The 23245-nt window shown below is 40.7% G+C and overlaps 1 protein-coding gene across 2 annotated transcripts in view; it reads left to right on the top strand.

Annotated features, from left to right (window-relative positions):
• Window positions 1–23245, top strand: part of NELL1 (neural EGFL like 1) — a 297446-nt gene that overhangs the window by 7305 nt on the left and 266896 nt on the right. For both annotated transcript variants that reach the window (XM_074884815.1, XM_074884814.1), the window contains exon 3: window positions 19248–19398. In XM_074884815.1, coding sequence (XP_074740916.1) covers window positions 19248–19398 — 151 coding nt within the window. The remainder of the gene's footprint in view (window positions 1–19247; window positions 19399–23245) is intronic.

Here is a 23245-nt window from a genome sequence, read left to right as displayed (position 1 = left end):
AGCTGTTCAAACTGAGAGTGTTCCTTTGTGTGTCCCTGGAAGTCTACATCTTTGAGGTAGAGAAATGGTAATTTTTCCCCAACCCAGACAGTTATGTGTACAGCTGTAGTGAAAATATGGATTGTTCTCCTAAGCAAGATTTCAGTTGCATTTAGAGGCAAGAAGAAGAAATGAAGAAGGAGGGTGATGGGAATATGTGCACAAAAGAAGGAGAAACGATTATTTTTAATTAGATTTTTGATCAGTGATGTTAGCTCTCTTACAATAAGTGACATACTGTTTGTTACAAAGTTTCTGGGGAGTGTTGTCATGGTTTGATTTATCCTAGAGAAGATGTAGAAAGATTCTTTTCCCTGGAGAGCTGGTGATTTCAGTCCAAGACAACCTCAGTTAAGCCAGTGGAGTATTCTGATTTTATAATATTGCTAGTAACAGCTGAAACTCAGATTTCTGTGTGAAGTAGCTTTACAGGCAAAGAAACAAATTCAGCTCCATTGCAAATTGTGTGACAGCATAGAACCGAAGTGGCAATTGATAGATGTGGGTTGCCTTTGGGCAAGCAAATCTGTTCCTAATTCAGAAAAGCATAGAAACCTATAATTAAGTGTAGTGGTCTGAGTGGTCCTATTGGGTATGGACTTCAATTATTAGAGTATTTCAGCTGGATTTTTGATTGATCAGTTCCATTATTTGTGTGTTTCTGTTCTGTTCTCTGTGAAATGGGGAAGAAGGAATCCAAAAAGCAGTAGAAGTGCTGATAGTGTGAGTTAGATGAAATGAAGATATCTCACTTGTAATTGCAATTCTGCAAACAGTCTGACTCTTAAGATCCCTAACATTATGGTGTCTTAATTATTTATCTTTTATTTATTCATACAAACAAGAGCAGGTGGAAAAAGTCTCTGTGTCCATATGGGTTGTTCTAGCACAAAGGGACAAAGGAGGGTGAGTGGAGATTCTTGACTAGAATGCTCTTGAGCAATGAAGCACCCAAGATTCTGGTGTCTGACCTCACCTCCAACTAGGAGTCCAAAGAATTCAAGGAAACAGTCCTGGGGGTGAGTGGGAAATCTACCTCAAAGACAGGTACTGAAAATATTAATCATTCACCTAATGCATTACAATAACATCTTAAAAACATGGAGTGAAAGATAACTGTTAATAGTATCTTACGAACATGACAAAATGAAATTTCCAGAACAGGATTATAGTATAAATTTTAGGACATTAAGAAACACTGAGTCACAGCTCGCTTAGTGGAGCTCAGTCCTGTTCTATGTTTCAGATCACAGGGAAGCAGGGCTTGTTTTGACCCTGTAGGTGGAAACCTCAGCAGGATCTTCAGTTCAGTGGCAAAGAAAAGCTCTCATAAATAAGGCAAAAGGAGGTGCTTAACTCGTCATCCTGTTTCTAGGTAGACTGAGCCCAATTTTTAGCCTAGCTGTTACATTATGTGATTACCTTAACCAGTCTGACTTCTGTGCTCAGTTCTCGTTGGGGAAGTAAAATTTTATTTCTTTTACAACCTGTCAGCTATGCCCATTTGTTTTTAATTCTTCTTCTCTCAACATCTCTTCTGAGCTAACAGAGGCTTAAAGCCTTTACTTATAAAGCAGTTCCCCCAAGAAGTTTATTAAGGCTTTGCTATTTCCTTTCCTAGCAATCTGGGAGTATTTTTCAACTTAGTCTTTAAATTAGGAATGGCCTTTTTACTATGTATACTATGTATAGCACTCAGTAAAAGAAACCACCAAGTACTGTTAGAAGTAGTCCTTTCTTCCTTGACTGTTCTTTACTTGTGTTAAACAACCACTGGATTTATATGAGAAACCCTTGGCCCACAGCTCCTGAAGCACAGAGTTCTTCTTCCCACCCTGTACTGGTGACTGCCGAATTCTTTTCTGTACAGTCCAACAGGAAAGGTGGAAGAATAGCAAGTATCTTAAAGCACAGAGAAAGGCAGTGTTTTTGTGAGAAAAGAGTGAATCTCGTTGAGTTCCTGAAACAAAAGGGCTGTCCTGCTTCAGGCCAAAAGAGAGAGCAAAACTTCAGTCCCAAGGCGGGTAGAGGTGCCTCCTGGCAGACTTGCTTGAGCTTCCAAATGCAGCACAATCCTCTCTATAGGTGTTTCCTCTCAGTGTGTTATGGATCCTTAGTTTTTTGGTTGGTTTTTTTTTTTTTTTTAGATGCTTTTCTCCTTGACCTGCTAATTCCTTGCTTAGAGAGTAGACATGTTTCCAGATCCTGCTCTAGGAGCCCCAGTCCTAAAAGTCAGCTTTTGTGGTGCTGAAGGTGTTTCATTGCTATCCAGCTTTGCTATGCTTTGAGATTGGTGGATAAGGAAAACCGCGTAAGTTGATCTGATTGTCAGGAGTGGACACATACCCTTTCTTTCAGGAACGTTAGCTCTGCTTCTGCTAGGACAGTCTTCAGGATACACTTGTTATGCCTGGCTATGTGTGTGGGGCTGCAGCTCGGTACTGAGGCACTCTCAGTAAATTCAAACGCTGGGTGAGTAGGCTGCTGCCTTCATTCATCCGTGTTTGAACGTCTTCTCACCTGAGTCTGTGACCTGTGTGCTGTGGCTAAGGTTTTAATCCACTTCAAGTGTTAAAGCTCGGTTATGGCAGCATAATGTGCAAGGTGTGCGAGCTGCAGAGCTCAGAAAAGAATCAGGGACTGAATGAGAGGAAGCAGATAACAGCTCGAGGAGGAGACTTGCAATTACTCTTCCTGGGTGGACGGCAGGGAGGTCTGCAGTGAGTAGGAGAGATAAACTTTAATTTTGGAGTTCAGGGCGTCGGTCCCTCTTTACATGAGATAATGCAATGAGAGTCATTGCTTTCTGTGTGATCTCTCCTGGTATGGTCATAGCAAATACTAAGTATAAACAGTATCATTTTTACAGAGCAGAAATCTTAACGGTAGCAGAAAAATTAGGAAGGCACAGCACGGGTGGCTCGAAATCTTTGTGTTGCCTTCAGCTGTCATAAAAGAGAGTAGCTCTAGTATGTTTTCCATGCCCACTGGCATCTGAATATCCTGTCTTGCTGGTTTGGAGACAGAAGTGGTGCAGAGCTGCTGGGCACACCTCCCTGAACTGCAACTGTCCTGCTCCTCCACGAGCTTAGGCACGTTCAGCAGAGCAGATGATGACCCTTGCGCTGTTGGAGAGGAAAGGAACATTTTGTTTTTTTTTTCCCCGGGTATTTCCCACTCTCTGCATGGGCTCGAAGCCAGGTGCCTGTGTAGTATTCACTGCTTCCCTCCAGCCTGATGAGATTTTTTTTTTTCCATTTCAAAATACTTTTTCCCTGAGGCACCCCCAGCCAGGATGGGGCTGTGCTCTGAGGGGGGGTGGTTGGAACTGCAGTGTCTGGTACGGGACAGCCCCCACCTCACCTCACAGAGGTGCCTTGCATCTTTCCCCACCATATGGGTATATCTTCGTGGAAACTCTGCAAGCTCCTTCAACTTGTGAACTTTTTTTTTTAAAGGGAAGAGTGAGGTTTATTTTTTTCCCCGCTACATGCCCTCTCATGCAGGTCTGTGCTGGTTTCCACAGGGGTTGGGTGAATTTGGGGTTTTACCCTGTGTTGCCTGTGGGGCGCCTCTCCTGGGTTCCTGGGACCTCAGGAGGGAAGGGCAGCTGTTGTCAAATAAAAAGCCTTTGTATATGTAAGCAAAAATAGCACCTACACCTGAGGTGTGGCTCAGCCTCTTGCCCTGATCATGAGGTAACATTTCAGGTGTTGCTGTTTCCTTGGTGCTCAAGTTTGACCATTGTCTTTCTCCTTCCACTGAGATCTCCCTTCTGAGATCTTCCTCTGATGGGGGGACAGCAGAAATGACAGTTTACTTGAAGCCGATCACTTTCACGGTTTGCTGGCTCTGAAGGCAGCAACAGGCACTTCTGCTTGCCCATGGCGGTGGCTCGTGACCTGTGGCTGTGTGGAGATGGTGGGGACCAGGCCAGCATGTGTCTTCCCCCATGATGGACAGTTGTGGGGTGGTGAGAAATAGGCCCCGGCCCATCCCTCAGGGGAGTGGGATCCTTACCCACCCTCCGCACTCATCCCTTGGGATGTCCACCTGCTTTTACGAGCTCCAGCCTGGCCCTTAGGATCTGTGGGAGCTGCCCGCCATCCTAGAGAGTTGTCAGAGAGTTCCCTCAGCGCTTTAAGCCCTTTGTCAAAGCTGCTTTTTAAAGCACTGCTAAAATAAGAGTTTAAATAAGATATTAACAGCTGGGCTGGCTGCACCCAAGAGGATGGTGGAAAGTGTGACTTCTCTGGTGGGGATGGTTTCTGGGCTTGTGAACATCAACAGGATGGAGAGCAAGGTCTTGATCTCTTTTTGGGACCTTGGGTGCTTCTCCTGCTTTCCCCTTTTCCTTCCCAGACCTCTGTGGAAGCTGGAAAGGAGAGGGAAATAAAGCTGGAAATTTAGGGGCAAAGACTGAGTGTGTAAAGTGACAATGCTATAGTTGGGTTGAACATGCTCCCCTGAGAGCCAGGGAGCGACACAGGCTGGTGGTGGGTGGTGAGCAGCAGTCAGATGAGATGAACTGTGATGGGCAGGGCAGTGAAACCTGGCCTCGGACGGGGAGGTGGAGGGGAGAGAAGAGAAATGGCTGCTGTGAGGGGCTGGAGGCCATGAAGGGAGCGGGTGATGGCTGAGCAGAGAAGCTGTGGCGAGGACGATGCAAGGGCTCTGACTGGAAGGGAAGGGAGTGAGGTGCAGGGATGAAGAGCACGGTAAGGGGAGCCGTGGACGGCGGCTGGGAGAGGCAGCCTGGAGAGAGAGGCAAGGGGCTAGGGCCTGGATGGGAAACCTGAGGGCTGCAGTCTTGGACTAAGTGGGTAGGACTGGGTGAAGGTTTGCTTGTGGTAGAGGCAGCGTATAGGGAAAAGCACTGAAAGTTCAGATTAGGTAGTGCTGTAAAGTAGCTGTGATGTGTGCTAATTTTTAACAAATGTTTTTAGAGGATACAACTTGGTTAATGTGTTTTTTTTATTAGTGATTTAGAACTTTAATTTTGCTGTGCTTTGGTTGTTCACCTGTAAAGTGGAGGTAGTGATGCCCTTTCCTGTAACAACAGTGGTGTGAAAAGAATTCATTAATATTTGTAGAGGTCTCGGATACTGTTCTGGAATAATTAACTTGGTCATGGTCTGTTCTGTCTTCAGAGAAGGATTTGAATACGGTAGATTTGCTCTTCAAGGTGAGCCTTGAACAACAAAAATAAAGCAAAACTTCAGATTCTTGTTAGTTAAATAAATATTTTTGCTCTTTGTTCCTTACTTTGTGCGCTGACTGAGGCAGGGGCCCTCTGGAAAGCTGGTGTGTGATCCTGTAATTAAGAATGGTGTTGAAATGTACATCCCTGGAGGGTTGAGCAAGGTTTGCCTGTGAGACTTCAACCCTAACATCTGTTTAACTTCTCATTTATATTAGTTTTTTTAATATAGCTGATGTTTTAATGTGTTTTGTATACACAATGTAATAATTTTTTTTTTTTTTTTTTGCAATGAAATAATTAGTCTAAGTGGTTTCTTCCTTTGCAAAACTGACCATTTTCAGAACAGAGGAATGATCTGGAGTTGGAATACGATGACCTAGAAGGGGATGAGTGAGATGAATCATCTTCAATGGAGGAAATTAAAGATCACTTGGAACATAATTATTGAACAATGCTTTGAGGCTTTGAAGATACATAAACTATTGTTAACTTTGTCAGTTCCCAAAAGTAGTTTTTAAAATACTCGTATATACCTATCCAGTGCTGGCTGTTTCCACTCGTTTGATGTTTGAATTACATTAGAACCTTGTCTAGGAGTAAAATTTATCCAGCATATTTATATGAAGGTATAACATGAAAATTCTCACAGAGTTTCTTGTTTCATATCCTCTTGTTTCAAACACCCTTATCTGCCCCAAGTAAGTGTGGACTAAAATAGAAACCTAGTCACATTAAATGACAGTGACCAATTTCTACTTTTCCTTTTTTTTTTTTTCCCATCCTGAATGTTGTCATGCTGCCTTCTGTTACTTGACATTTTTTGGGTTTCCCATCATGTCTGTAATGATTAGGAAAGAATTCTGAGCACACATTGCCTCTGTCCTTGGCAGTTATTTTTGCTTTTCTGGGAGACAATAATTGTGCTACTTGTCTGTCTTCATTGCCATGGTGGTAAGGACAGAGGGGAAGTGGGATAAACACTTCAGTATTTCTGTAGTATGCTAGAAACCTCAAATGCTTCTGGCAACCTGTTGACAAGGTCCTGTAAAGAAGATAACCAGAAAGGAAACAAAAGGTCTCTGCTCTTTAGTGGGCAGAGAGAGGGATGCAGAAATTAGTTTCTGATAGTGCTAGCGTTGCGTGCTTCCACACTGCATGAGCATCCAAGTCCTTACAGTGAAAGTAAGTCAATTTAGAGATAAAAGTAAGAATAACAGTTTGGGTTTCTTGTATCTTCATCAGAGCAGAAATACAACAAAAATTGTCTTTTTTCTGCAATGGATTTTGGTAAACTGATACTCTGAAGTCATATCATAGTGCACGTAATCAGGTTTTATTAACTGCTTGTTTAGTAAATGAGTGTTAAGCTGGAGTAAGAATGTTGTTCTTGCCAAACAGGCCCGTGTGCTAGAGCCCTGGGAAGCTGAGGTGAAGCAGATTTGGTACCCGAGTTGTGCTGCCCTGAGGCGAGTCCCCACCCAACGCCGACTATCCCTGGGTGGAGAATCCTGCCCCAGCTCGGGACAGGTCCCTGCACCTGATCCTGCAGGTCTGGGTCACTGGGCAGATTCTGGGGTAAAGGAGAGCAGAATAGGAGCATTACCTGGCACTGCTGAGTTAAAACTGCTTGAAATGCAGGAGGAGGGAAAACCAATGCTGAAGAATTGGGTTCTCACTGCAGGCAATGAAACAAAGTAGCCCATTATGGTTGATTTTGACCCCAAGAGGGATCTCGTAATCTTTAAATCAATTTTAGTAGAAATGTGTTAATATCCATTTGATAAGAATATTTACACTCGTCCTACTTGATTAAATTTTTTCTAAACAGAGCTACGTTTTTTGCCTAAAAGGAAGCGGTGTTATTTGCAATTATTATCACGTGAATTTAAACACATACAATGAATTTTTTTTTTTTTGTAAGATTTTGTACCTTTAGAAAGTGCACAAAGGCAGATATAATCAGACCTAATGCAAGAGCCAGGCATGGACCATTTCCTGTGGTGAAAAACCCTGCTGTCTTGAACTACCTATCAAGAATAAAAATTAGACACTACTTGAGGCCTCAACCTACTTCTTCTATGCCAAATTCTAGATTAATCTTGCCACCTGCAGTGTGGGTGTATAAATGACACGAGGGGGACATTTTTTCTCTTATTTTTCATTTTTGCCACATAAATGGTGTGAAGTAATCATGTCATACTGTGCTGGTTTATGGCATTATATCATGTGATTGCCTTGCCTTTTGCGGCCTATTCAGTGATACAAAATGCAGAACATTAGATTTTCTTTTTTTAATAGAAAGGACAAAGAAATTGTTTTTGGCACCTGATGTCCACTAAAACATTAAGCTAAATCCTTAGTTATGCAGGCTGCATACCTGATAAAAAAAGCAAAGTTGGTTCTCTAATTCTGACAACAGGGATCTGTGAATCACTGTTTCGGAGCAATAAACATTGTAGCTGAGCACTGATGTTTTGGTTTCCAAAAAATCTCTCATTACAGTCTTTCTGTCCCTCATCCTCTGTCATTCTGTGATAACGTTTCTTACACAGTTACTGCTGAGTTTCATTGGTTCTCTGTGCTATAAGTACAAAAAAAAAAAAAAAAGCATAGGATCACTGCAGCTGCACGGATTATTTTACTGAGTCTGTCCTCCCCTTCACACATGATGACTCCTCCCTCAAGCTGCGAGTTCTCTGTTTTGGCGTCAGTGGGAATAGACACCTCCTACAGTGGACAAGTTTGTGTCGTAAAGCTTAGTTTTGTGTTGTGTCCCCCCTTATTTTCTTTTTTCATTTTTTTTTAATTTTTCATTTTTTTAATCTTTTGTAAACTGTAAGGAAGCAAAGATGCTCCAAGAGCACAACATGAGTAAAACTGGATCTTGGAGGTTGAATGCTCTCTGCTTCTATGATGAAGGACTATCTACATACGGTATTCAGACCTGCCTCTGCTTCTGTCTCTCCACTTTGGCTCATTGTGCATAACAGTCTTGAAATTTTAAAGCCTATTCTTGGGGACTGGGGAAAACAACAAAGCCAAGATGTGTGGGAGGAGAGTGGGGTTTGCATGTGTGTCATGATTTTTCTTGGTTTGTGGAGCTCTCTATGGATGTTCATCATGCTGTTTGGAAAACAAAGCAGCACAGCCTTAAAACAGGATGTTTGTAGAATAATTTGGTAAATGCCAATAATTTGGAGATCTCATGTACTGCACTTTTATCTCAAGTCTTCCTTTTAAGGGAATCTACGGACAAGTTGTGGTAGGAGGACTCTGTGCAGTATTAGTTACAGTAATGTTGTTAGGGAAATAGTGGAAGTTGTTTAGGTTTACTTCATTGTAATTAATTATGAAGCCAGAACAAAATCAAGTTTCTTTTTTATGATAGTATTGCCCACACATTTAAAAGTCATGGTCCTCTGTGTTAGCCTTTTGTTCTCTGATGCTGGCAGTGCTTTTAATGTTTTTTGATGTCTTGCGAGTACCAGCCTTCAGATGGGATATTCTGCCTTTCTAGCTTTATGCCATCCTAATTGTTTCAAAATGTAGTCATTAAAAAAAAAAAGTAAACATTATTGCTGGTGTTATTGCTAATGGCAAGAAATGGAAAAAAGGGGGGCACATGTGGCAGTTCTATTTAAATAAAAGCTTATTTTCAGAAACAAAGGCTTATGGAGCAAAAGGGAGCTCTTAGTACCCCAAGCACGTTTGCTGTTACGGATGAACCCACAGCAATGGATGCTATCAAAGTTGTCATATTTTATTCATGAGTTGTGGTATGCTTGGGTGAAATAAGAAAAGCAATGCTCCAAATCATAATTATGGTGTAAAAAGATAAAACAGTTATTATTGTGACATTTTTTGGAAAATTCTTAAATCTCTGAAATAATTCATATAAAACTTGGGGAGAATGACTAAGTATGTTAGCTGTATTTATGATTCGTTGTTGGAGGGGTGTGGAAGACTTCACAAATAGAATTTATACGTATTTTGGGAGAATGTATAAGTGTGTGCTTATGTGTGTTCCAAGAAACAAAGACAACTAGAATGTTGAATATAAACATAAAGAGGCTGACAGCAGAAATTCTACTTCAGTAGAGAAGGGCTTTGACAAATGTATTATGCCTCATGCTATTATCATGCAGTTAATAAATAAAACAGACACCCAGGATTTAATTTGCTTTAGCAATAACATGGAAGTGATTTTTCTGAGGGAAGGAAAACAGAAGGGAAAATTAGCTCGTGAAACACATTTGTTTAATGCTTGTACAAATCATACATAGAGAATAAAGAAAAAAATGAGATTTTAGTAATAAATGAGCTAAATGCTTTAAAAGTAATTAAAAAACTATTTAGAGTGTCAAGTCATTGGGAGTTTTTGAACCAAGAGAGCACTTCAGCATATGTTAACTTTGAACTTTATGGATAATTTCATTGTCTTTAGTTGGATTATTCATGTGATAAAAGGCTTTACTGAACTGGAAATTATAACCTTTGTGTAGGTGTAGCTAGGTCTTTGCTGCCGTAAGTGACATTAGGCATTGTAGCCTCTCTCTGCAAGTGAAGAAGCTGAGTCAGAGGTTTCTCTTTTGCTGAAACTTCCCTGTTAATGAACTATTTAAAACTAGCATCTTGATTTACACGTTTAAGAATGCAGATTTTCACCAGGAAGGCAAATTCTGATTTCTGTGTGGTCTCACTGAGATTTTCAACACAGTCAAAATAATTTAGGCATTCCGCTTCTGTTGTGCTTCAGTGGGATCTGGTACTTAAAATTTGTTTGAAAATCCAGGTTATAGGTTACTTGTTGACTGTATCTGTCATATTTGTGTTAAATTTAGGAATCCTAAAGCACTTCAGAACTACTTGATGTTTATTTTTAATACTGTTGCCATAAAGTATGAGCAGCATTTATTGCCACCTGTAAGAAGGAGGAGTGCTAAATGAGAAATCAGAATTATTGCATACTGCTTAAAAATACAAATGGATCAATCTCTCTGTGTGCTCTGTTGAAAAGCTTAAATTTGGTTTCTAGATTACAAATGCAGGAAGGGTTATTGTGGGAGGAAGTAAGTCCAAACTACAACTAGTAGTTATTTGCAAAACTTGGCTTCTAGATCTGATTTTTGGTTTTAGATGCTCCTCGCCTTCTGGTACCATCTAAGTTTCTTTTAAACAAGTGTGGCTGAAGAATGTGTTTGTCAGGTTCAGTATATGTTATCATTTTTAAAAAATAATTTCTAATTTTTTGGATCTGTGACTTTGAGCATACCTGAAAATGTTTTGTAGAAGGGGAGGAAAAAATTGCTTAGCTTGCTTTTGCATGAAGCCAGAACAGAAACAGTATTTTTGGGTGGCTCATTATTTTGTGTGACATTAGCATTTAATATACTCTTAAAATAGATCCCTGAAGTGGACATTGCTCTTGCAAAATGGACAGCATATCAGTAATGATTCTTAGCAATTACTGCTGTTTCCCAATGTTGCATACATTGCCACTGGCTCTGTTCAAACACGATGGTGTTGCTGTTGTAGTCCATGCTCTTTCTGTCAAAACATTGTTACTATTTTCCAAATTTGCAAATAGCAATCTTTAACTTTATAGTCACAATGATGTGCTAACTTATCTAATATAGAGACACAGTGGAAAAGATGTTATAATCAGTAACTCCTGAGCTAATTAACTAACAACACATGTAATTTGATTAACTCGCATGATTTAAGAGCAGATTATGTGCTTTTAGTGGTAGTGTAACTTCTGGAGCATTTCTACCAAGCATTTAATTTAAGGGATCAACCATTTGTAAATAGTCTTGATTTCAGCCTGAGTCCCTTGAGGAAACGATAGAACCTACTTGAGAAAGCAAGCCTGAACTTGGCAGCCACTTAAAATATTTGAAACAAGTTAAAGTGGCTGCCTTGAGTAACAGGTGATACGTAGCCTCAGCAAGGCGATCACCGTTGTTCGCAGCAGGAAGCTTGTTGCAAAGCCACTTGGCTTACTCCGGTTTTCTGAGTTTGCTCTGTAATGGCAGATGGTTTGAAGACGGCATCAGCCGTGGCACTACGCGTGTGCCCAGGCCTGCCACTCATCCTTCTGCTGCCGGAGAGATGACTCCAGCGCTTTCCTTGGTCGTTCTGGCCATTTGGATGGAAAGACAAGAGCAGGGCCCTGGAGATATGAAACCCATAATGCAGTGAAAGAGGGGCAGTTTCTCAGCGTAGGCTTTGCTACAGCTTTCTGCTGCCGTGCTTTCTCTGTCATCCAGGGGACGTTTTGCTGGCTGGGGCTTGAGGAATGTAGGTGGTTGACTTCTCTTTTGGCCCGTGTTCACTTCCAAGTCTTGTGTGATATCTGCTGCTCTGTTTGTTCCAAAGTACTCAATGTCTGTGGTTCAGTTTGAACCGCTGATAAAACAAACAAAGGACTTAGACTCTCTGACAACTACTTAATTAACATGAGTGTGGTCATTCTAGCTAGTGCTCAAGTCAGGCCAATTTTCAAGAAGTGAAGAGTCTGACATTAAGCCACTAAATCAACTAAATTATTGGTTGGGGAGAAACTGTCATTTGATAAATAGTCTCTCTTTGATTTCTTTAGCGACTCAAAATTCTGCTGTCCCTGGCATCTGGAGTTTTAGGATTGGGTTTGCAGTAGCTTCCTGAAAGGAATGAAATATATATATAATTTTAAATGCTAGATTAATTTTGTTAGGAGAGACCTAGTTGTAAACTAGTTTACCAACGTGTATATCAAAATGCCAGCAATATATGAACACTTATTGCCATGGTAGTTTTGCATCACGCAAAAGGAGAGTTTACATTGAATTATACTATTTTTCCACCTTCTCTAGCAGAACTGCTTTTGCTGTATAGTCATGGGAACTTACCTTAGTAACATTAGCTATTCACCCTGGTAATTGCTCCATCCTCTAATTTAATGAAAACCCATTAAACCGAAACAATAATTAAAATGAGACATCATCTCTGTAGGAGGTTTGCATATTAAAATCACCAAGCATTTCACTGCAAACGGATCTTATTCTTGAGAAACAGTGTCTGAAGCAACATGTAAAAAGTGATTTATAATGAATAATCGTAATTTAGAAAGCTGTGCTGTTGAACATGATTTCCTACTGTTTATTACTGACGCCGAGTGGAGCTAGCAAGGCAAAAGCATTTACAATGTCTTTTCGTACTGGTGAAAATACCTAGAAGCAGAGATATGCTTATGAGAAAACATTGTGCATTCTTTAGTCCTCCCTGGTAGCACGGTTTTAAAGAGAAGGGCGAGGGGTTTTCAGCCCTCTCTCTGGGTTGCTGGCAGGTCAGACAGGAGGTGCTGGTCCCTTCTGTGCCAGTGCAGGGGGGCCCGGAGCAGCGCGGTGCCTGCTCAGCACCTTAATGTAAGCCTGTGTTTGTTTTCCCTTGGCAGGACCCCACAGCTTGCTCAAATCCATGCTTTAACCTGGCTTGGAGGCAACGTGGGTGAGTGGCAGGCATGGTGGGTGAATCTGGGTCTGTGCTTGTGTGACGTCTAGGTGTGCTGTTCCTTGGCTGGTGGCTCTCTGCAGTGTGGTGGGGGTTGTCTTGAGCCTTATGCTGGCAGCCGAATTGAGCACCCAAAGTGCTCCGAGGGATATACATGGCTCCGTGCCTATTCCTGTGACAGAAGCACATTGCAAAGTCTTATTTTGTTTGCATGTAAGGAAAAATTCATGTGAATTTTCTCCCCACAGCTTAAAATAAAAAGTTGGTGCCATCTGCGGATAACCACATTCTGCCCTTGTTAGGCAGGGAGGGACAACTACATCAAGTGTTTCCCTGCTTGGCACTGAAATGACTTCTTTTTGGAAAAGATCCCCATGGCTGGCGTTAGCATCCTTCTGTGAACTTTTGTATCTGTTTGTGACTTGTGTGGACTGAGGAATGATTTTAGAGGAGCAGGAAGGAGTGGGCATCTATCACCAGTAGTATTTTGCGTTGTGTGTTGTTTTTCTTTTTTTTTTTTTAACCAGTTCTTTGAAAGATAATTTGTGGGACCAGTGTGCAGAAAGGAGTCTGTGCACTGGATCCCACTTGGACTCAGAGGCTTGGATGAAGCACGTGCCTTCAGTGAGCAAGAAGGGGTTTGTGATGCTGTTGTGTATTTTAGTCCTGAGCATGTTTTAGGAACTGTCTACCTGAGAGTTGCTAGTTTTGGATCTTCCTTCTACTCTTTGTTCCGTTTTTGGAAAGCTGATGACTTAAAAAATTCGGTACTGTGTTTTGTTTTTAATAGAGATTTCAGTTTTATTGGATTTTGCCCATAGCAAGGTAAAAGACAATATGCTGCAATATTCGATTATTTAATTGCTGTATCTGAAATCCAGAGTCTCTGTTGTTGCGGGGTTAATTTCTACTTGCTTGTCCAGAGTGACTGTGCAAAGGTTCTCCTGAAAGCATGTTGAAACAAATAGCTTTAAAATGATTGAAGGTACCAATAAAGCAATGTGTTCTGCAGTATGTACTCTACCAAAGTAAGGAAGTGGAAAGAAAAGGTATTCAGGCAGGCTAGTGAATGATGAAACATATCTGTTGCGTTAGAAAACATAAGTTGATTTAGAACTGAATTTTAGTATTTTTCCTCTAATGGAAGTATCTATTAAAGAGAAATTATTTCCCAGATGGATTTGGATTCAGCTTGTAAGAACTGGTGCACATTTTTCATGGCTTAAAATTCCAGTCCAAATAGTCATGTACTTTCCTTTGTACCATAGATTGTTGACACTGTCATCAAAGTATGTTTAGAAAGAACTTTGCCTGCTTTCCTAGCGTTATCCTTTTCCTCCTCTAATTTTGTCTGCTTCTGTGTGGTGATAATTTCTTACACTGTTTATAATAGAGCTGAAGCCAGCTTCTCCCTTCCTCTTAATTGGGGCCTCTAATATGTTCTGGGCCACAAGTGGTGAAAGCCTGAGGTTTTAATGTTTAGTTGCCAGAGCAGGTGATGCATAGAGTAGTGGATCCACACAGGAAGACATGACTTGAGGCCCTTAATCAGGTTTGTAAGGACTGATACTAACCCTGAGTTATTGTACCTTCTTAATTCCATTTGTCGTGTTGTAAGAGTCGGTCAGAAGATCAGCATTGTCTCAACATTGTCATCAGGGACATGGACAGTGAGGTACCCGACAATGGCCTATTTGGAGCGCAGTTGCCGACCCCTGGAATGGAATGTGGTGCAAAGGCAGAACTGTGTGGCACAGCCAGTGCCGTGCTGTTCTCCTGAGTACTGAACCGTGTGGTGCAGGCAGTGCAGTGCTGTTCTTTGGTACCTGAGCCGTGTAGTACAAAGAGTGTTGTGCTATTGTTCGGTACCTGGGCCTAGCCAGAGCGGTTAGTGATAATTGCATAGCCATTGTCAAAAAAGATGGATCGCGACTGTTGCCATAACACCGATGAAGAAATCATGAACCTCAGATGAACTTTGCTTCATTATAATACCAAAACACACCTCCTGGTTGAAGGTTACCCGCCTCCGAGACTGACCACACCTCGGACACTCCCCCCTGCGCACACGTGATGGCCTTGCTCGAGAAGGGTGGAGATATGATAATTGAATTCTGAGAAGGGCGGAGACCCCCGAGGCAGAGGTGGAGCAAGGTGTGTTACTAAGCATAAAAGATGACTTCTGGACAATGAAAATTGGAAGCTTCCCCACCAAGGACCACGATGATCGACGACGCAGCATCAGCTGGACCCGGGACCGTTAGGACGTCGTGAGATCAGCGGTGGTAGCTATAACCTCTCTCCAAACTTAACTTTACTTTTCTCCTTTCTTTCACCCATCTCTAACTATCGCGTGCCTCTTCACAGGCAACCCAATAAAGTTTCACTGTTTGATTACTGCTATCCCCTTTGGTGTTGGTCACCTTAATTTTGCACTTTCGAGATCGTAGCAAACGAACCATCACGAGTCCACCAAGTGGACCGTGACACATGTAGGGTTAGTGTGTACAAATACTTATACATTACATATATACAAGGTAAAGCTTGCCCTGATATCTTTGGCCCCAGAGCAGCGTTACCATTCATCTGGACTGGTCTTATAATGAAGTGAATCCAAACTCATGCTAAAATAAAAATTTGAGACTTATTTTGAAGGTGCTGAAAGTGAGTATTGTGAGTAATCGCACTTGTGGGTAAAATTTATCAAGGTGGCTGAGTGTGCAAGGCTGCTGCAGCTAAGCAGGGTGCTGTGGTCTTCCTCTGCAGATCCTGGCCAGAGTTGTGCCATGGCTGCTGAGCCCCTGCGTGAGTGTAGCCCTGGGTGCTGGTTCCTCTCGTAGCTCTTGTTGGCTTGGTGGGGCTGTGCTGGTGAGGGGCTGAATGGGCTCATGTGGGATGAGGTGGCCAGGAGAAGGCAAGGTGGCATCCCTGGGAGTGGGGGCGATGGTACCAGGTGGGGAGATGTGGGATGGCAGCAGCTAAATGGGTTTGGCTGTCCTGGCAGACTGCACCACTGCTTTGTGTTTGGCACTTCTTCCTTGGACCTACAGCTTAAAAAGGAATGAAAATCAAGCAACAAATATGCTCTCTCTCTGGCATAGGTGTGTCTTCTGCTACTTTGTTTTGTTGAAGGTAGAAAGTTGCTTTTACTTGATGCTCAGAGATGATTTGTATCAGTTGTACATTCAAATAAATGTGTGTGCTTGCTTTTTTTGCTTGTTTAATTTTAGAAACACTCTGGTATGTTTAAAAAACCCCTCCAGACAGTCAGTATTTCAAATTAAGAAAATATAATCACATAGAAGGGCATATGAAAGTCGTATCTATGTTTGTTTATTTATTTATTTTGCTGAGATTGCATTATCATTCAAGCGTGAAGCGATGTTTCACTGAAGATTACTGTATAAACCTATATTGTTCTATATTATGTAGGAAATACGACATTTCATTACAAGCAGACAGTTATTTTTATAGAGAGCATAAAAAGTATTTTCCCTTTCAGGCACCTGCGGTGAGGGGGTGTATGTATTCTCAATTTTTCTTTTTTTGAAGTGTGAAAATCAACCTGAAAATAGAAAGCTCTTATTCTAAATGGATCGTACTCCCTGGTCATTTGTATGGTACTTTCTGCAGAAGTCAAGCAAAACACAAATAGATGACATGCCCAGTGACTGCATGGTATGAGGAGGGGCACTGCCAGGGAGGTGCAGGGGGGCTGTCCCGTGGGGCACAGGAGCTGGCGTGATGCAGTGCCGGCTGGGCCATGCCCTCGACGAGGCCTCATGTGGCTCCTTCCCAGCATTGGGCCCCAGGTTGCCAACCCAGAGCTGTGCTCAGCACCCCACCAGGCTTATCATCGCCAAAATGCCAGGTCGTGTGCCCTCTGGATCCTCACAGGCCTTGGTGGGCTCCTCAGTTTATGAGTCCAGCCACGGGCTATCGTGTCACATTTGCAATCTCTCCACGGAATTGCTGGGGAAGTTCCCTTGTTGGAGTTACTGAGGTGGAGTTATGAAGAACAGCATTTCTGTAGACATTTCTGCATCTGCAAGTACGTTTTTCAGTTGTCTGGTGGTAGGAGGTGTTCCTAGGCACTGGTAATGAGTAGGTCTACTCCAGATAAATAGCACCATACTTAGAAGTGGGTTAATTTTTAAAAGCCTACTTATATAACTTCCTTTGTACGAATTATACTAGAACAGTGTTGCAAAGCAGTACGTAAATACCGTGAGCTATCTAGTAGTTTGAATCCAAGATTCTGAAATTTTAGAACTTTGGATCTTATTGATGTTAATCAACAGAGAATGAATATAAGGTGTTGCATGTGGTTTTGGTGTTTTCATGACTATGAAGAAGTGGTAGAGTACAGCACAATATTTCAGAGTATACTTCTGAGGTACTCAGTGCATTGATTACCCATTCATGATTCTGGCCAAGAAGTCCTATATTTTTGTATAAAATTTGGTGGATAGATGGTGGGATGTGGCTTTATATCTGGGTCCCCCTACAATGAGAAAATTTTGGACTTTGCAAGGCTTGACTGAAGTTTTAACACGTATGTTCCACTGACAGCACCACCTATGCTTTTATGTGAAAGCTTTGATAAGTCATATTTTAATTTTGGCATTTGTGACACCTTTAAAAAAATTTGTAGGATACTGAGGTTCTTAACCTTCAAAACAAGGATAATTATCTTCAACTGTCAGCTCTTGGACGTTTTATCTCTAAGTCTTACTTGTGCCTTGGAACTTAGTACCAGTGGATTGTCTGTCTGTGTAGATAGCAAACTGGATATCGGAGAATTTACGTAGGGGACAGTTTTGTGTCTCCCGCATCAGCTTTTTTAAAGAAACTAGATAGTTTTTATGACCAGTAATAACACCTGCTAGGTGAAGATAACAGTACAGATAATGAAATCTTATAGATAAAGACAAGATCTGGTCTTCTGTGCTGGATGGTTTATTCCTCTGTTCCCCTTTCTGATGGCACTGGAAACAAGTTGTGTTCTTTAAAGCCTTATCCTCTGCTATGATAAAAGTGGGATTGGACAGACAAATAGTTTGATGCTGTGTAGTGGGCATTATATTTATTTATCAGGTGAATTTGAGTCTCTGGAAAAGATTCTTAAATGATGACTAGTGATTTTTGATGTCTAATTTGCAGTACTTTTCAGAGGTGAGCTTTTCAGAGTGCAAATGTGTTATGGATTCTGAGTGTGTAGGCTCATTTGGAGGGCTTTAAGCTGCACTGGAAAAATTGAGACACCCAATTACAAAACATGCTTGAATACTTTTTCCTTGGAGTTTGGTTTCAGTCCATGGTATTCCCTTGCGTTTTTGAGTTTCAGGTTGTTTTTCAAGCCAGTCTCTCCTCTTTCTGTCTGCAAAGCCTCATTTAATGACACAACGTTGGGTGTGTTTTTTTTTTTTTTTTTTTCTTGCAGTGAAATTCTGAATTGTAAATCTCATCACTCCTTTGTGTGTTACAGCATTCATGCTGGGCCGGATTCTCAGGATTCAGTAGAGTTATATGGTTTTCTACCAGCTGAGAATATGTGCTGGCATTTCTGGCTTCAAAGTAAACCTTTTGAAAGGAAGCGCACCGGGCTTCTAATTGGTTGTGACATCCAGGAGCCGCAAGTGACACAGGTCTTGCAAACGTGTGACAAAGGCCCAGCATGAGAGACATGGCAAGGGGCGGGAAGGTGAAATGCCGTGATTTCTCCCTTTTGTTGTTAATCGTCTTTCGTAGTGACGATATATTGTGAATAAAAGGATGAGATAAAATTGAATGTGGTGGGAGATGGCTCATTTGAATCTTAGAAGATCAAAAATGAGAAGGCATGCTGCTGCTTGGACATCAGCAGGATTAGCAAGACTGAAATATTTCTGGTCAGACTGTAGTTTAATAAATATTGTATGAGCTGTCACGCTTTGCTTGTTTAAACTGAGAAATCCCTGAAACGATAGTGGATTGCAAGCGTGTCTTGTATTTATTTCTCGGGCAGAAGCATAGCCGTATAGCATTATTAGCAATAATACATCTCTGCCTTACACAGTGCAAGGACAGGTTTCCTCTGATGTACGATGGAGAGGTGGTAGCAGAGTCAGTGGTAAAAACTGAAATTGGAGCTTGGTGAATTGTGTTGGGAGAGGCAGTGCTTGAGATTTCTCAGAATTTAGGAGCCTATTTATCTGACTGCAGCACACCTTATTTACAGCAACTTAATCTGCTCACAGCAGACACAAATGGCTCAGCATCCTGTTAAAAATTCTGTCGGAAAATCAGTAGCTGACCAGTTGTGAACTTGTCAAAGTGACAAGTGGGCATGCTGACAGAGATGGCATTTGGTTTTTTTCACTGAACAAATGCAGTGGTGGAGCATGGTAGATGACTCTCAAAAATGAAAAATATTGATGGGAAATTGAAAAATGTAATTTGAATCTTTCTGACTTAACATTTTTACTGGACTGTCGTTTCCCTCTTTTTCTTCTTTTTAAAATAAAATTCTTAGATATAGAAAGAGAAATCCATGCAGCGCCCCATGTGAGTGAGAAGTTAATTCAGCTCTTCCGGAATAAAAGTGAATTCACATTTCTGGCCACCCTGCAACAGAAGGCATCGACTTCGGGAGTTATACTGTCCATCCGAGAGTTAGAGCACAGGTAAGAGGAAATTGTTTCTCTCTTGTAGCAGTAGCAACATAAAAGATACTGAGCGCTCAGTGGTCCATTTTGACAATGTGTTGAAATGGTAGATGTAAAATCTGACATGTAAGATAAGCCTTTCTTCATAGTTTGCAATTTGCTACTTTTTGCTAGTTGTTTTTTTGTTATAGGAGGGATGCATTACTTAAGTATCCTGGTCTGTAAAATAACCTAAACGAAAGGCTCAAAACCAATGTAGTATAGATGCAGCGCACTTCGGAAGTTACAAACCTTGTAATGCAATTTCCCTTACTAGTTTATCATATGCGCTTTGGCGTTCACTTTTTCATAAAAGTTAAACTCACATGTTTCCTGCTTCACCATGTTTTATAACATTTTAAAATAATGTTTGCTGTTTTGAGATTCAGCAATTAAGCTATTAAGCAATTACACTACTTGTGCTTCTGTATGGTGATGTGTATGTTTTCTTCTTGGCATAAATACAGTGTATCCTGATTTCATGTGTGTGTCTCTTTTTTCCTTTTTTTGTTGTCAGTGTAGGAGGAAAAAAAGAGGTCTCTTTCATTAGCTATTATAGTAGCAGACATCAGTTTATTAATAAAGAAAGTGTACCTTCTATTATGGCCCATAATACAATTCCAGTGATATTTTGATGTTTCAGTGTTCGTTGTGTCAAATAGTCTCCTGCTTGTAACTTTGTGAATGCTTTTTTCATGATTTCTTAGAGCTTGAAGGACCTTTGCATCTAGTCTGACTTTCTGTTGAAATACAAGTAATAGGACGTTCTTTGGTTGCTCCCATTTAAGATCTAATACCAATCATTCTACAGCATTTCTTTTAGAAAAAAAAGAAATCCTGTTGGTATTTAGTTTTGTTAATCATGCACATGATAAACAACTGTTAGCCCAATTTCTAACCTTTTGTTGAGAAAGTATATGAAGGAGAAGGCAGTGGCTTTATTATGACCAAATCATCAATGATGGCTTTTTCCAGAGCAACAGCAGAGATGTCCGGACAAGGAGAGCTAAGGGGAGGACTCTGCTACTTACTTAGTCCATCATCATACTTTTCTGTCATCTCTACTTTCTTATTGGTCTCTTTCTTCTACTTTATTCCTTCTTTCATTTTCCAGGCCATTGTCTCACTATATAATATTGTTTTATATTACACAAGGATGTGCCCCTCCAACTCTTCCTGTTTTCTTTCTCTCACTCTATTGTTCCTTTTGTCATTGTTTTTTAATTCCTCCAAGCTTTTCCAGGCCATTGTAGCTCTCTCAAGTGATAGTTAACACTATCAGTTTGTCATGTTAAGGGATTTATTTTTCTTTTTTTAATTTGAGAAAGAGGACATTGAGGAGAGCCATTGACAGAGGAACACTGTCACATGTAGGGACACAGGCATGCACTTGGCAAAATACAAGGTCAAAATAGACAGGCAGTGATGATTATACAGTGCAAAGCACATGGATTTTTAGATATGGCCTCTTCTGAATTTAGCTACTTAACTCCTCTATCTTGACGGGCAGAGACAGAGGCTCGTAGAGAGATGTGCTATGCAGGATAGAACAAAATGCGCTGCTGATGTCCTCCTTGGCACTGAGGTTGTCTCTAGTATTTCAAATCAATAGACATCTGTTTAAAAATATATGTAGTTGAAGGATTGAGTGCTAGTCTCACTTAAACCTTTGTAGTTCTGTGTAGTAACCAAGATAATTTCAGTCTGTGTAGTTCTATGTAAGAGTCGAAACAGGCATGGTCTAGTGTGGTTAATGTCTGCTGTTACATTATGAATGTCGGGTCGATTGCTGCAATTAGCCTTCTTTTTCTGGACTCATTGTGTATCACTTAAAACAGAGTCACAGTTTGTTTCTCTGTTTTCTTAAGTTGCTACTTGGACCTTGATAAGGATAGTGCTTTCAACCGCTTAGGTCTGTGATGACAGAAATTAATAAAGTGGTTGAAAGTGGATAAAACACTTTTTAACACTGATGAGGAGTAGAGAGCAAAGATTTGGGGCACTACTGAAGAGGACCCTACTTACGTTATGATCAATGTAATAGCAGAAATTTCAGCTTGATACTTTTTGATGTTGCTCCAACTGCTCAGGTCACTCTAGTCTTCAGCTTTTCATGTGAACTGAAATGGGTGCGGGCCCTTGACACCGGGGACGCCTTTAAAAGTGTTGCTCCTACTAAGCTTTTGAAAATGATCATGGTTTTGTTCTGGTGGCATTCAGGTTTTTTTGTTAAGCATTTTTCAACCTTCCATGTCTCTATGAAAATAGACAATGCAAAGAGACATTGTTATGTTTCAGCATGATTAAGATCTATGGGAACAAGTATAAGGGTATATTTATTACCTAACCAGTATAGATTTTGAGTATGGAAAAGCCAAGAACTCCTCCTTTATGCACAAAATAGGAGATATTGTAGTTAAGGACCTTTTGTTTTTTTTTAACTTGCTGGCATACCAAAAGTGTTAAAAGCTCAAGACTTCAGAACATGCAGGAGGTCAACAACACCTGAATAAAAGAAGCTTTGTTAGCTGTTGGTACAAGTGTTCATATCTTTATGGGAGATGTTTGTTGTGAACAGATTTCATAGTTGACAAATAGGTTTTATTCCAAGCAACAAAAGGGTGCGTGTACATACACACACACACACACACACACACACATATATATTTTAAGTTACATATGCCAGCATAAGAGCTTAACTAGTTCAAAAGGCAGTTTTGCATGATGTAGGTACTGATGATCGCCGTAAGGTAGTAATACAATTTTAGCAGGATTTTAGTTTCCACTAATAACATGGAACTCTGAAACTAAATGTATTAAAATAAGAGGAACACAACTTTTCTAGAAGTCAGTAATTCAGATATGCTGTTTTGTTATACTCAAAGGATATTTTGCAACAATTAGAGATTTGCTGTTAATTTGTATCATCATTTGATGGACAGGATTTATACTACAATGATAAATGCATCTTTGTTAATATTTTATCTTGTTGAATCAGCTTAATGATGATAAAGACTTTGTTTTCATGATCCAAATGTATTAAAATACAGCTTGGAAAATGGAAAGCTTAATTAACACAGATTAAGTCTAATTGAACAGTCTGATAGTATGTGCAGACTGTGTACATAGTTATCTGGAATACAGGGGTAAATCTGAAGATTATAATTCTTTTTCTAAATTGTATATAACAAAATGTAATACAGGATGGACAGACATGTTACTTGGGGATGCAGAAGGTGAAAACTATTTTCTTTATTGGAGAATTACGTTAGCCAGTTCTTCCTAGAAGATCTTTGTGAGCTATTTTGTTCACAACCTTTGACTCTTGAGACCACAAAGATACTTGGAAAAGGCCATCAAGATACTTAAAATCCCACCCATAATGAATCCTTATTTCAACAGTGATTTAATACAGTTTCATCTGATGTTGTCTGCCTGCTCCTTACCTGCTCTGGCCTTGCATGGTCCAAAGCCCAGGAACATAAATTAGGTGGAGTCAGCACTGCCTTTGTGCTGTTTACTCACTGGCTTGGAGGTATATTGGTGGTTCCTTCCTGCTGCTGGCCCAGATCAGTATCTGGACAAATGAGTCAAGGAGGTTCAGGTACCTGGCTAACGTTCTTTGAAATACCGGCTTTCACTAAAGGGGCCAGCTATGATTTCCTGACTACTCTGGGGCACAATTTAAAAGCAACTGACTGTTGTAATATTTTCTTTTCTTGTTGATGTGAAAATCGTGCCCTCCCCAAAAAACCCCCCAAAAGCTATAAACTCTTCCTGTACTTTGTCTATAAAAAGTATGATTTACAGTGAATGGGAAGGGAAA

Source organism: Strix uralensis, chromosome 15 (genome assembly GCF_047716275.1).
Source record: "Strix uralensis isolate ZFMK-TIS-50842 chromosome 15, bStrUra1, whole genome shotgun sequence".
NCBI classification, from domain to species: Eukaryota; Metazoa; Chordata; class Aves; order Strigiformes; family Strigidae; genus Strix; species Strix uralensis.
This window is presented reverse-complemented; position numbering and strand designations above follow the sequence as displayed.